This window comes from Nycticebus coucang, chromosome 1, assembly GCF_027406575.1.
Source record: "Nycticebus coucang isolate mNycCou1 chromosome 1, mNycCou1.pri, whole genome shotgun sequence".
NCBI classification, from domain to species: domain Eukaryota; kingdom Metazoa; phylum Chordata; class Mammalia; order Primates; family Lorisidae; genus Nycticebus; species Nycticebus coucang.
The window spans coordinates 45,585,848-45,600,388 of record NC_069780.1 but is presented as its reverse complement, the minus strand read 5'-3'; the positions used below and the strand labels follow the sequence as shown (position 1 = coordinate 45,600,388).

General features: G+C 41.1%; 1 protein-coding gene across 3 annotated transcripts in view; it reads left to right on the top strand.

Moving 5' to 3' along the window:
- PDE5A (phosphodiesterase 5A) overlaps positions 1-14,541 on the top strand; it is a 139,741-nt gene that overhangs the window by 100,843 nt on the left and 24,357 nt on the right. For all 3 annotated transcript variants that reach the window (XM_053573011.1, XM_053573154.1, XM_053573088.1), the window contains 3 exons: positions 1,441-1,587; positions 6,124-6,249; positions 8,527-8,621. In XM_053573011.1, coding sequence (XP_053428986.1) covers positions 1,441-1,587; positions 6,124-6,249; positions 8,527-8,621 — 368 coding nt within the window. The remainder of the gene's footprint in view (positions 1-1,440; positions 1,588-6,123; positions 6,250-8,526; positions 8,622-14,541) is intronic.

Below are 14,541 nucleotides of genomic sequence, written 5' to 3'. Positions count from 1 at the left end.
TTTTCAAGGGAAGATGGAAATCTTTTTTTGTTGCTGTTAAATTCTCCCCAAGTTTTAGGAACAGTATAACACAATTTTATAAAAATAGTACCAAATAAAACATTTGTGATGCACTTGTTAGGGCTGTCATTTTCCCAACTCATTAATGGCCTTCACTCTAGTAGGCAGCTTTGGGATCTTAAAAATGGAACTTAACTGACTCAAATGAAGCAAAGGAAATACTTTATTCCACTCATTTAATAAATATTTTTAAACTGTATCCATCAGTATAGTTACAATGAATACCAAAGGCTGTGAGATACAGCCTGCTGCTGGTAGGTAGATCCCAGTGTAGTTTAGAAGGCAGGAAGATAAACGTGCCATTAAGTTACGGTGACCTGGAGACATTCTCAGGCTAGACAGACCTCCACAGGACACTTAACCCTCCTTTGGATGGGAGCCATGTCTCAAAGGAATCTGCCAGTTAGAGTGGATGCTTTACAGCTTCGATCCCCAACCTTTTTGGCATCAGGAACCGGTTTCATGGAAAACAATTTTTCCATGGATGAGGTGGGGTGGGCTGGGGGTTAGGGGGCAGGGAGGGATGGGACAGGAGGCAGAACTCGGGCAGTGATGCTGTCCAGCCAGGTTCCTGCAGGCCACAGACTGGTACCGTCCTGCCCACGGTTTGGGGACTGCAGCTTTACAGGAAAAGCAGAAGATACACAGGAACACTGTTGAAACTGCAAGTACTTACTGCAATTGAATGACTGTAAAGTCAAAACCGAGGATGTTGCTGAAGAAGCCAGTCCCCCTCTCCCAAACAAAACCACCTTCCTAAGGCTCATCCGGGCATACTGAACTGGAATCCACAGTGAGGCTTCTGTGGTAGTGAAGCGAGTGTGGGGAAAACAAGTCCTGCAAGTGTGAGAGCAGGTAGCCTGCCTGGATTGGAGGCCTTTCTCTCTTCCTCAGCTAGCTGGGCTACAATGGACAAGATACCAACCTCTCTGCGCTCAAGTTCCTGTACCTATAAAATGAGTGAGAGCACCTGCCTCATACAGTTATAGTCCATGGCACTGGGATGGTTCCAAAATAGTTAATTGCTCAATAAATATCTATGGAATGAATAAAACTGAGGCAGTGTGACAGAGCCAGATCTCTGGAATTTTCAGGGCTGCTCGTTGTTCTAGATACCGTCTGGGGGGTGGGGGGCTCTACCTCACCTCCCTGGAATCATACCGGTAGGTGTGATACATACCCTCATGAGGCTCAGCTTATTAAACAAAAGGGTGGGATGGTGGGAGACGTGCTACTGTACTAGAAGATTTCTAGTGTATTACATTAAAAAGAAAAAATAAACACAACATGCTATTTTTATATAGCAAGGCAAGAAAAAATTATGATTCGCTGCTGCTTTACTTAACAGCTTTATTTCATTTTCTCCTCCCCTTACCTAAGGCTGCTGTGGTGCCATCTGCCCAGACCCTTAAAATTACTGACTTCTGCTTCAGCGACTTCGAGCTGTCTGATCTGGAAACAGCGCTGTGTACAATTCGGATGTTTACCGACCTCCGCCTCGTGCAGAACTTCCAGATGAAACACGAGGTAGGATTGCAGTTATATCCTTAGGAAAAGAGAGAGAGGGAGATAGTGAGGGAGGGAGAACTGGTGTTTAATGCCAGCGTGCAGTGTGGAATAGAGATTTTTACATTTCGGGGATTAATCTGTCATCCAGTGCTTTCCTCATCAACTATTAAAAAGACATTTATTGGGTTCCTACCATGCATCAAGCACCAGGCTGAAGAATAAGGAAGGACTGTTCCTAGAAGCAAGGGATGTGCAGAGGCAGGGCAGCCAGAGGGACTGGGGCTGGGAAGCCGGGAGCGCTGGTGAGGGGTGAGTGTGGCAAGAGAGGGCACTGTAGAGGAGGGTCCGGGCAGATCACGTAGAACCCTCACGCCATCGGCGAGTTGGATTTTATCCTGAAAACAGTGGTGAGTCCCCGAGGAATTTAGGCGGGCAAGTAGCATGATCTGATTGCAGAAGTTAGGATGACAGCGTCCAGGGAGGGACCAGAGCAGAGGGAATGCTTTTGAAAATGACGGAGGGAATGAAGGGGCTTGATAGGGGGCCAACCTCTCAGCTGGAATGGGGTCACCCAGGGGGGTGAAGATGAAAATTGATTTTAACCCCTGTTGGTTACCTTATTCATCTCAGAAAATAACAGAACTTTAATTAGCACCTCCTGATATCCGTTTGGATATATCAGGGAATCCCACTTTGTTTATAATGGCTGTATGAAATATACAGCTTCAAAGAAAGGGGAAGGACAGAAAGGACTATTTTTAAAAATTCAGTAATCATGGGGCAGCACCTGTGGCTCAAAGGAGTAGGGCACTGCCCCCACATGCCAGAGGTGGCGGGTTTGAACCCAGCCCCGGCCAGAAACGGGAAAAAAAAAAAAAAAAATTTCAGTAATCACACCCTTAAAGTTACTTTTTCAGGTCAGTTGAATGTTTCCTTGTACAGAATTCCTGTATGGGAATTTAAATACCTAAAAAGTCTTCACTATTTAGCACTTCTTTAATTCATACAGTGAAAATTGCAACAGCATGGTGAAGAGATGTCATGGGTTTTGAGTCGTAGAGGAGCTCTGGCAGGGACTCGCTCCCAGTCCTGTGGGCAATTACTCTCAGGCTCGGTTTTCTCATCTGTTAATCAGGGGTAATAGTGCTGCTTCCCCCATAGGCGTCCTGTGAAAATTACACATGCATCTGTGTATATGTATGTAAATACCATTCTGTTTAACACAGAGATACTGAGTGCACATCAGTTATCTCATTCTTAGGACAGATTTGACTATGGTTATGTCACATGTCACATTTCTTTATTGTAAGTAATAGGGCTCATTTGCTCCTTTTTAGAGACAGAGTCTCACTCTGTTGCCTAGGCTGAGTGCGGTGGGCCTATCATAGCTCCCTGTAATTTCCAATTCCTGGGAGCAATCAATCCTCCTGTCTCAGCCTAGCAGTTAGCTGGGACTGCAGGTGTGCCCCACCACATCTGGTTTTTTTCTTTTTTCCATAGAGATGTTATCTTACTGTGTTGCCTAGGCTGCTCTCAAACTCCTGGCCTCAAGTGATCCTCCTACCTCAGCCTCCCAAAGTGCTGGGATTACAGGTGTGTCCCACCACACCCTGCCAGGGCTCATTTTTAAAAGCTGTTTAAATTCATGGTATGATGATTTCATTTAAAACCAGAAGTTCTGAATGTGATTCTAGTTCTGCCTTATGCCAGTTACAGGACCCTATAAACCCAGGTCTCGTCTCAGCTCTCTTGCACTCGTTGAGAGCTCCCATACTAGAAACCGGTAATGATCTGTTGAAAGGGCTTGGCCAGAACAGAGGAATGTTGTATCTTTTAATGAAATGCTTATAAGTTATTTCTTATTTGGCTTTTACATATTGTACCATTTGAGGGTTCAGCAATGAAGATAGTCATTTAGAGTTTCTGTAGCAGCCTTTCTTGGGTTTTTATCTATTAGGAAAATATTTCTTCTCCACGTCTGATTCACCATCCGTCCCTCTCTGAGTAAACACTGTTCTAATTCTGAGCAGCATCACCTCAAGCCCTGCAGTCATTCTGGTTGGCCTTCCTTCCTTCTTAGTGCCTCTTTTATTTATTTTGGATACTATTGTCAGTATAATTTGGGGATGATAAAATTAAAATGTTATTGCTAGAGAGGAAGTCAGCATCTTGAAGCTGCCCAGACAACAAGTATTTCATATTGGAAGATATATCTTCGTGCCTCCACTTGGCTTCCAAACCCCAGGTGACTCTCCCATAACAATCACAACCACTGCCTCTTGTTAATCTCTTCAGCCAACTTTGGCCCTACTCAAACCAATTTACATGTGCTGTGCTTAGTTTCACCTTTTATCTTTTATATGTCCTTCCTCCCCTGAGTTACAGCTGCCCCTCTTAGTGCCACAACATACTTTTCTCTTCCTCGGAGCCTGATTGGAGAATCTGTGAGAGAGGACTGGCTTCATGGCACTTGGTTTGCTGTTTGGTGGTTTATCCATAGGTGCTCTCAAGTTTATGTTTGTTTATTTGTTTATTTTTTCCTTTGTTATTTTCAGCACTGATTAAGTTTCTTGGAGGAAGGAACTGAGCTGTATAATTCTTTCTCCCAAGGCATTTTTGAGTATACTGCTCAGGACTTAGGAAGCCTTCCATAATTGTTGGAGACTGAGTCAGTGTGCAGAACAGGCTTCCAAGAGTCATCCAAACTGCAGATACCCTACTCAGTAGTCCTGTACGAAACACTGTATTACAAAATTTGCTAGGCAGATACACAGAGAGCTGACCAGATTATGACCTTACTTTTCTTGTATGCTGTTGAGAATATACAGAATCTAAAACTTTACTTAAAACTGGTTACTAATTACTATGTCTGTCTGGTTTTCCAAATCTGTTAGTCCATCTTAATGGAAATATCATCGAGTAGTTCATCAGGAACTGTGTCTCACCAGGGCCTCACATGGTATGGTGCACTGTGTTATGTTCATACTTAATTACATCTATAAATTTATGATTAGTAAAAAGTATAACCATCGATTAAAAATTGCTGAGTTTTCTTATTCATCTTGCTGCTTAAATTAATCATCTATAATTTTCTACAATATGTCATTGTATAGCTTTTAAACATACCACTTATCAAAGAAAGGTTATAGCTCTTACTTAAAATTCTCCTAGTAAGATTGATCCTCCATCCTCCCGACAGATCTTTATTCAGAAAGGTCATCATAAAAGAAACTGAAATGTATTTGGGCCAAACACATGTCACTTTTAGGCACACAATAGTGCTCTGCTTGAAATACGGCAACTCAGGATGGTGAAGGGGTTAGAAGAGACAGCGGGGATCTTTGTGATCAGAATTCCCTGTGAACCACAGAATAAGAACAAAAAAACCCTGAAAAGGGAGGATATGAAAGCACTGATTTCCCATCAAATCCTTTCTAAGTAGTTTGTACCAGCAATGAAGAAACCTTGGTTTGGGTCTGTACTCACTCATGTGATGTTGAATATTATCAAAGCAACATTCTTTTCCTTGGTACTTTTTCCATCCCCCAGAGCAATGCTTTTCGTGCTTGAAGCATCCCTAGTGATAATATGCAAGGAGAAGCACATATTTTTACAAATCCCCGAAAGTCTAGTAAATCATTCAGATTTGAAGAGAGGCAGGCTCTGATACTAACACAAACACAGACTTGCCATGTTTGGGGCCCATGAGTCCCTGGAGACTTTATTTAATACACTGCTTAGAAGTCGAATTACATGCAACTGTGAGACTTGCTGAACAGTGTATCCTTTTTTCTTCCTTTCTTTTTTTTTTTTTTTTTGTAGAGACAGTCTCACTTTATGGCCCTCGGTAGAGTGCCGTGGTCTCACACAGCTTGGTCTCACACAGCTCACAGCAACCTCCAACTCCTGGGCTTAAGCAATTCTCTTGCCTCAGCCTCCCGAGTAGCTGGGACTACAGGCGCCCGCCACAACGCCCGGCTATTTTTTGGTTGCAGTTTGGCCGGGGCCGGGTTTGAACCCACCACCCTTGGTATATGGGGCCGGCACCTTACCAACTGAGCCACAGGCGCCGCCCTTTTCTTCCTTTCTTTAAAGTACTTTTTTCCATATGGATCCCAGGGTGTTATTTTATTTTGCATAAATACATTTTTTGCATATATATATATATTTTTTTTAATTACTTCTTGGTAACCAAATAGTAACTCTGCCTGAATATATAAGCATAGTTTGAAAGGACAAAGATCTAATGATGGTCTTAGGACTTACAGCTCTAATGCGTCCTTGGACATGTGCCGTATGCTTTGTTCCTAGTCCATACTCAGGGCCTTAGACTAAATCCTTCTCAGATGTGCAACATGAAAGCCCAGGAAGAACTTGAGAGTTGGCCGCTTTCATGGCTCTCTAAAGGTGAATTCATACCTACTAACGCTTTGGATTCTCCTAGTTGATGACACGTGGATGTTGTATTTTGTACAGTACCCAGAACATAATAAATGTAAATGTGTGAGAAATGTTAGCAGTTACTGTTATCACTTATGCTTTTTTTTCCTAAAGGTTCTTTGCAGATGGATTTTAAGTGTGAAGAAGAATTATCGGAAAAATGTTGCCTATCATAATTGGAGACACGCCTTTAATACAGCGCAGTGCATGTTTGCTGCTCTTAAAGCAGGCAAAATTCAGGTACTTTTTAGAGCCATTCAAATATTTAAGACGTCTTATTGCTTAGTAGCATAATTTACAGGATGTTCTTTCAAGTTTTTCTTTAACGTGCACTAATGATGGAAAATAATATTTATTGCCACTTACATGTAAATTATATTTTGTTAATTAAAGAAGACTAACATGGCAAAATAATAAATTGCTAATTTTCTTTCATATATAATGTATATGACATATTTAAAAACCTTTAAAATAACTTAGTGGCATACCCAAATAGTCTTTGGGCAAATAAATACTTCTTTCAGAGGAAAACATTACAGTATTAAGAGAAAGTAAGAAAAGGTATCACATTTTTCATGTTCACGTTCAACTGGCTCCACACCCAAGTCCTGAATTTGGCTTCACAGATAAGTCCGGGGTTGTCTCCTACATTTTCTCTGGAGCACTCATTGAATTTTAAGTACTATTTTGTAGAAAGACTTTTGGTTTCATCTTCATTAACCAAAGACCATTTAAAAGGAAGGTCAGCGCAGAAAACGTTCAAGTAATTTGTTCCTTTTCAGGCCAAATTTTATCCATATCTCTGTCCTTAGATTCTAACTTCAGTGGGAATCAACTAGTTGTTCTAGGTAAGTGATTCTAGGCTCCATCCTATAACTGTTTTACATTCAGCACTTCCCTGCTTTTTTCTTTTTAAAATTCTAAAAATGTCATTGTCTGTCTCTATTTTCATAGGATGCACACTTTAACTGTCTAGGTCTAAAAGCGGTGATTTTTATCTAAGAAACTATGTGTAATAGCATAGTAGTTTTTTCTGCACTAGCGAACATTTATAGGTTGAGTATCCCTTAACCCGGCGTTCGGTTCATCCCGCAGCGCCAGTTCTGCTAACCAAAAGTGGCCCACTAGGCACTCACATTCCACACCTGGCTCCACGCCAGCGAGCCGGGCTTCTTACCCATTTAAAGTTTGAGAATAGGTTGAGATCATTTCGGCCCCAAGACCTCTAATCATTCGCTTTACCGGATAAAACTGCGTGATGAGTGTCGGCATCGGGCGCCTTAACAGGTTGAGTATCCCTTATTCAAAATTCTTGGGACGGGAAGGGTTTGGACTTTGGATTCTGTTGGATTTTGCAGTGTTTGCATTATCCTTACTGGTCGAGCACCTGTACTTTGAGAACCCAAAATACTCCATCCAATAAGCATTTCCTTTGAGTGTCATATTGTGGCTCAAAAAGTTTTAGATTTTGAAGCATTTTGAATTTCAGATTTCCAGATTAAGGATGCTCAAACTGTACTAAGAAATAGGGATATGGAAGGATCATTAGGAATATCACCAATGAGACTGTCCATGCTTTTTTCGTTTGCTTTTTGTGTTTTTTACAGTCTCAATTTTTACCCTCAGTTGAGTGCCGTGGTGTCAGAGCTCACAACAACCTCAGATCTTGGGCTCAAGCAATCCTCTTGCCTCACCCTCCTGAATAGCTGGGACTACAGGCACTTGCCACAACACCCAGCTATTTTTAGAGACACGGTCTTGCTCTTGCTCAGGCTGGTCTTGAACTCATGAGCAGTCCACTCGCCTCAGTCTTCTAGAGTGGTAGGATTACAGGCGTGAGCCACCACACCCAGCCTACCCTTCGTTTTTGTAAGGAATAACAAAGTGATGATTTTTATGTTTGTTGTGAAACCTACTTAGAGTGTTGAAAGGTCCAACAGAATAGAGCTGATCATTTTAACTCATGTTTTTTACTAATGAGAGGAAACAGTATTGAAGGTAATACAAATGGCAGATTCTAAAAAATTACCTAAGTTTGATTCTGGAATATATTATGCAACATTTTAAAGCCAAATTTTCATTCTGAATCATCTTTTTTTTTGTTGTTTTACTTGACATTCAGATTGTCTACATTCCTTGAAGATACAGCAACTGAGCAGAAAATAAAGCACAATCTGCAGAGAACTAAAAGAGAAAAAAAAATTGTTTAACATTTATGATTATTTAACATAATAAAGATAATTAAGAATTAGTGATATTTACTGTAGGTGGACAGATTATTAATTTTTCAGGCATTTTAACTTTATCTGTTGATAAGTGATATTTGTAGTAATCCCATTCTGAATGACAAAGTATAGCCAATTTCCCAGAAAATAGCATTCTAGGGTGAATCCTTTATGACGTATGTACCTATGTAAATCACTGAGGGAAAAAAGGTAACTGAAAAGAAGTAGTAGAATGCCCTTTTTACTAAATTGTATCTTTGTCTTTCTTTCCTCCAATGTCCCTGTCCTGCAGAACAAGCTGACAGACCTGGAGATCCTTGCATTGCTGATTGCTGCGTTAAGCCACGATTTGGATCACCGTGGAGTGAATAACTCTTACATACAGCGGTAAGACCATGTCCCAGCAAAACAACAAAATGTTTCCCTTACATTGTAGGGCTGTATTTATTAAAGTTAAAGCCACAACAAAATTTGACGCTACAAAATTTCAATTGATCCTGGTCTATAACATACTCTGGTAAGAGAAATGGAAGGTATAATGTACGTTCAATCTTGTGCTGATAATATTTCAGCCCTAAAGTTCAAGAATTTATGTTGAGAATCTTATTGCATTAGGCAATTATCAGGAGCTTCACTTTAGTTTATGTACACGCAACTTAAGCGTTTCTGTAGAACACTATGAAGTCAGTTCAGAAAAGGTAGAATTTTACCCTGCAGTGGAAAAGATAATATTTAAAAGGTGCTAATTAGGTCAGCCCTGAGTACTTAGGAAGTACAGCTTTTGATCTTAATGGACAGTATCGCACAGTGTTGGCAACGCCGTGGTCAAATTTGGATTCAAATCCTAGCTCAGCCACACAGTCCCTGTTTGGCTGTGGACAAGGGAGTAATTTCTTTTGCCTTATTTCCTAATCTGTAAAATAGAGATAATAGCATACCTGTCTACAAGGGTGATGTTAGCCTTAAGAGGCAGCACACATCAGTACCAAGTAGAATGCGTGGCACATATTTAAACGTTAAATCTCATCAGCAGATGCTAGAGATGTATTGTCGTCAGAGGTCTGCTTGTCAGCTGATTTTGAGAGGAAGGTCCTAATCCTTAGGAAAAGAGTTTCAGGGTCCTTTAAGGGCCATGCTTAAGTGGCATTTGTTGTGACAAATGAGATGATGAGGGTATTAGCACTTGGCATCAAATTTTTGAGGCACTGCTTCATTTTTATTTTCTTTCAGCAATTTGGCTGAAAAGCCTACATTTTAATGGCAATGTCTCTTACTAATGAGCATTTTTGGAGTATGCAAGTGATTCAATTAATGGATAGATCTCTTAAGGAAATTCCAGATGTCTGATATCTAGAGGGAATTTCAGAATGCTCTCTAATCACATTCTCTTTATCTAAATAAATGGAAAACTTCATGTAAAAAGAATTATAGTGATGTAACAACCACATCCTCTGCTGACCTCTGATGGGAAAAGACAGCAAGCTCTTGCCTATGTCAGAATCTGCCCATTCCTTCTTGAAAATCTAAAGTTTTGGAGAACTGGCTGGGTAACATGTCCTTTGTCACCATGCTTTGTCACGTGATTTCAATCCTAAACCTCACATAGATATGGAGAGTAATTATAAAAGGAAATGTCAACATGAAAAGATTCAAAGGGTAGAGTCAAGCCACATAGGGTGGCCTTCCATCGTCAGCACAACCTAATGCCCACAGCCAGCATGTGTACACCGAACGGATTGTCAGTGGGTGGATGATCAGTGTGTGGATTGCTCTGCTATGCTATATTGTCCTGCTTTAGAGTGGGGAATAAAAGCACTCAGCTATTTTTTCCTTTGTTTATTTAAAAATCATTAGCCCCCAAAAAACATCTGGAGAAACGTCATCTTCTCTTCAAGAGGGGAAAATACACCCTGGGAAAAAGTCATAGACTACAGAATCCTGCATTCACACACGCCACACAGTAGGCGTCAGCTGAGTAAAAACGTTTTAAAAAAAGACGTTTCAGAGATTTTTATTTCTTCCTTCATCCTTGTGGTTTGAATAAAAGAAACGAAGAATGTTCCAGGGATAGACACTTTATTTCTTTCCTTATTGGTAAATAAGTGATACTTAAAGTAGGATTTTCTTAGCCAGGGGACTCGTGGGAATAAGAGTATCATAAACATTCCCATGTAAAGTAATGTCTTCTAAAAAGATACACTGTGTCCAGACCTCATCAGACTTTCCAACTAATAAATAAAGAAACTGGAAACAATAAAGAAGGCACAGAAATCAAATATATCAAAAAGAAAAAGTGCTCACGAGGTACCAACGTTAGAAACTCAAATCCTCTCATTCATTCTTGAACAGCTTTTCAGAAAATTCTTTTTAAGTAAGATATTCCTTGAATAGGAACCTGTCCCTTGATTCATTATTTGATTGCTTGATTCCTTCCTTGATTAGGAAAACTACCATTGTGGGGGAATACTGCAGATAGGCCAGTAGAATATTTGGGGGGAAGAGTTCACTGCTCATGCTTATTTTTCCCACTTGGGTGAATAAAGAAATACATGATCTGAGGTAGATAATGAACTACTATTTTTAAAAAAATAGGCTGTCATAGGAATAAATTGGCTGAAGAGCAGACATCTGCTAGAGAAGTCGTAACTGTAACATTTGAGTTACATAGAGAACCCAGGAGTATTAGACCTGCAGTCAATATAAGGAGACTATTATAGGTACATTTCTTTGGGGACAGAGGGCTATAGAAGTGTAAAATGCAATTCCTGCCATGAAGGAACTGTCATTGTCTTATGAAATAATGGTGATCACTGCAAGAAAATATCCAGTGACTCCCGAGTTGTTTAACAGCATGGACTGTAAATGTTGAATGGAAAAGGAGCTTAGTCTAGGTTGGTATAGAGCGTCTGCCCTGTTAATGCAGGAATTGAGGCTCAAACTGGATCTTAAGGGGTAGGATTTGGAGTTGAGAAAGGATAAAGATATTCTAGGAGTGCCATGGGGCGGGTATTTCTTGGAACAGAAATGATGACCTACCTTACTAGAGTCAGAAGGTTCACACTGAGTAGGGGTGAAAAGTAAGAGGATGAACAAGTAGAAATTTTAAGACCCTTTTGAGGTTAGGGCTGTAAAACTAAGCAGTGCATTTTAGATTTGATGTAGTGGGGAAAAAGACATTCTTAGAGTACAGAACAACGATACCATCTGGGAAGGAAGTCTGAAAGCAAGCTACAAGATGACTGGGCAGGAATTTGTACCCTTGAGCTCCACGAGAAAGCTGCTACAGCAAGCGGTATAAGCTGAAAATCACAGGTTAGCTAGAGAGAGGAGACAGAGGGTAAAAACTGGTTTATTATTGAACAGCTAGTTATATGCGTGAAGGAAAGAAATAATTTATGATTTCTGGTCCAAGAAGCTGGAACAATGATAATGTCACTGATAAAAATGGAAGAGCTGGAAAGTTCTGCGTACAGTTCTTCTTTTAAGTTCTTTCCTTTATCTTTTCTCCCCAAATCATCACTGTTTTCTTCTTCTACCCATCACAGGTCATTTTTCCTCCCATTCTCTCTAGTCATATTCAGTGGCATAAGTTTCCAAGATTCATTTGACCTTTTGACCTTACAGTTCTTTTGCCTCCTGATTTACTGCTGGTTTTTTCTTTTCACATCAAAGGTAGGCACAGGCTCCCTTTGCTCCACAGCCACTAGGGACGACTAGGCACAGTATTTTTACCACTCTTTACTTGGTAGCTACAATCAGAGTGCATACTTGTCCTGGAAGACACTTTGCACCGTGGTCTTTTCTGCTCTGAAAACAGGAATGAGCTGGTGTCACAGACTGGCATGGTGGCAACAGAGGGTCAGCGGGATCTGAGAGACTCACAAGGGCACTCCATACAGCACAGAATCACAGTTTGTGAAACGTGGACTGGGTGGAGTCTGCTCTATCCAGGGATGAGATAATCACTGGTGAGGCTGAAGGTCCTGAGAGACTGGAGACCTGAACATGGATAAAGCGCAGGTGGAGTTAGTCTTACTGTCAGCAGCAAATAGTAATAATAATAGAAGCTTGCACTCAAGATAGCCCCGATCATGTGGCATGCGCAGCACTTCATATATGTATTACTAGTTCAGTTGGTCCTCACATCACCACGTGGTGTAAGGCTGTGATGGCTATGGTGGGCAGGGCAGATGCAGTTCAGATGCCGGGGTTTGAATCTGGACTCCTCCTCTCCCCATGTGACCTCTGACAAGTCATTTAACCTTGCTGTCTCTGGCCCTCTGTGGAAGGTACCTATCTCATAAAGTTTTCATACAGATTAAAGAAACATAAATGAATGTAAAGTGCTGGGCACGGTATCTGGCGTATATTACATGCTCTACAGGTTTTGGCTGTTTTCACGGGGGATGCTCTTAGTGACAGGTAGGAGTTCAAGACCTCACTTTGTCCTGTGATGGATAAAGGGAGTGGTAAAAATACTGTGCCTGATAGCACCTAGTGGCTGTGGAGCAAAGAAGTGAGCCTGTGCCTACTTTTGATGTGAAAAGAAAAAACCAGCAGTAAATAAGGAGGTAAAAGAACTGTAAGGTCAAAAGGTCAAATGAATCTTGGAAACTTATGCCATTGAATATGACTATAGAGAGTGGGAGGAAAAATAACCTGTGATGGGTAGAAGAAGAAAATAGGATGATTTGGAGAGAAAAGATAAAGGAAAGAACTAAATGCGGTTGACGTGGGTTAGAAAGCAGTCGTGAGAAATTTGAGCCCAGAGTAATATGTATGGACAAGAAGCCGGAGTCAGGAAATCGTTACCATTGGTGAAAAGAGGAGGACTAGCTGGCAGGATTGTTTTCTCAGAGGACTTTGATTTTCTATAGATTTCTAAGGCTTTTTATTTGTAGAATATTGGCTGGATTTCCACATGGGCATCCTATTACCACTCTCAGAGATGGACCAACAATTGTGCAAAACAGAAGAAAACGTAGCAGAGCCTGCCAGTCCATTAATGCTCACTGACATCAGCGGGAGGATAAAATTCTGCATCAGTGGTAGTTTAAATGCAGCCTTCTGATGCAACCTCAAATAAAGCAAGCAGCATAGCCTGCTGTTGGAAAGAGTGAAGTGCAGCAGATGTACAGTGCATTGGTTTCCGTGGATATTTCTGTAAACAGGAAATTTGGAGCATTTGTCACTCCTTTATTGATTCATAAATCTATATTTTTAGAATGTAAATAAATGCAAACACAATTTTCATTCATCAAACTCTGCACGCCAAGAATTTTCTCTAATGTGAAACAGTCCTTTCTGCATCATCTAAAAATGTAATGTGCATTTGAAGTTCTAACTTGTTTGTGTTCTATCCACCTAATTGCCTTTCCTCGCCCAGCCCTAAGTAGGTCAGTGAGTGGATACTGTGTGCCTTGAAAATACCATGTGTCATGAGACAGTGTGAGCAGTGGAGGGGACATATTTGGTTCCCAGCTCTACCATTTGTGTCGACCTTGAGCACATTAGATGATCTCTCTGAATCTTTAGTTTTCTAAAATATAAATATAAAAGCACCAAATTTAGAGAGGGCTCAGCCTGGGTTACCTTAGAGGCACAGTCTCAGGCAGGCAAAAGTTGCCATGCAGATAGCTTATTTGGGAATACGGCTTTTCGGGACTAGGAATGAAACAGGGAAGAAGGGAAAGCCAGTAGAAGAATGAATTATCCAGATGTCTACACGTGCAAGTGACTGCTCAGTCCCAAGAGGTGCTTGTGAGTCTTATGAAATGAGACCAAGACTGTTCATAAGCAAGAAAAGAGGCAGTTATTCATAAGCCCCTATACCCTATTGGTCAAAGGCAGCCCCACAGGCCTTCACTCCTCCACACTCCAGGTTGAACAGCTGTAAGTACAGAGAGTTCCAGCTGTGGGCTCAGAGAGCTTCAGGGCAGAAGTGAGAGGTGTTTGGGTTGGGCCAAGGGAAGGCACCTTTTTTTTTTTATTATTTGAGACAGGATCCCACTATATCACCCTCAGTAGAGTGCTGTATCATCACTGCTCACAGCAACCTCAAACTCTTGGGCTTAAGCGATTCTCTTACCTTAGCCTCCCAAGTAGCTGGAACTACAGACACCTGCCACAATGCCCCACTATTTTTTGTTGCAATTGTCATTGTTGTTTAGCAGGCCCAGGCTGGGTTTGAACCCACCAACTTCGGTGTATGTGACTGACACCGTAACCACTGTGCTACAGGTGCCGAGCTGGCAAGGCACCTTTTAATATGGTGCCTGCATGACGTCTGTTAAAAGTATGCATGAGA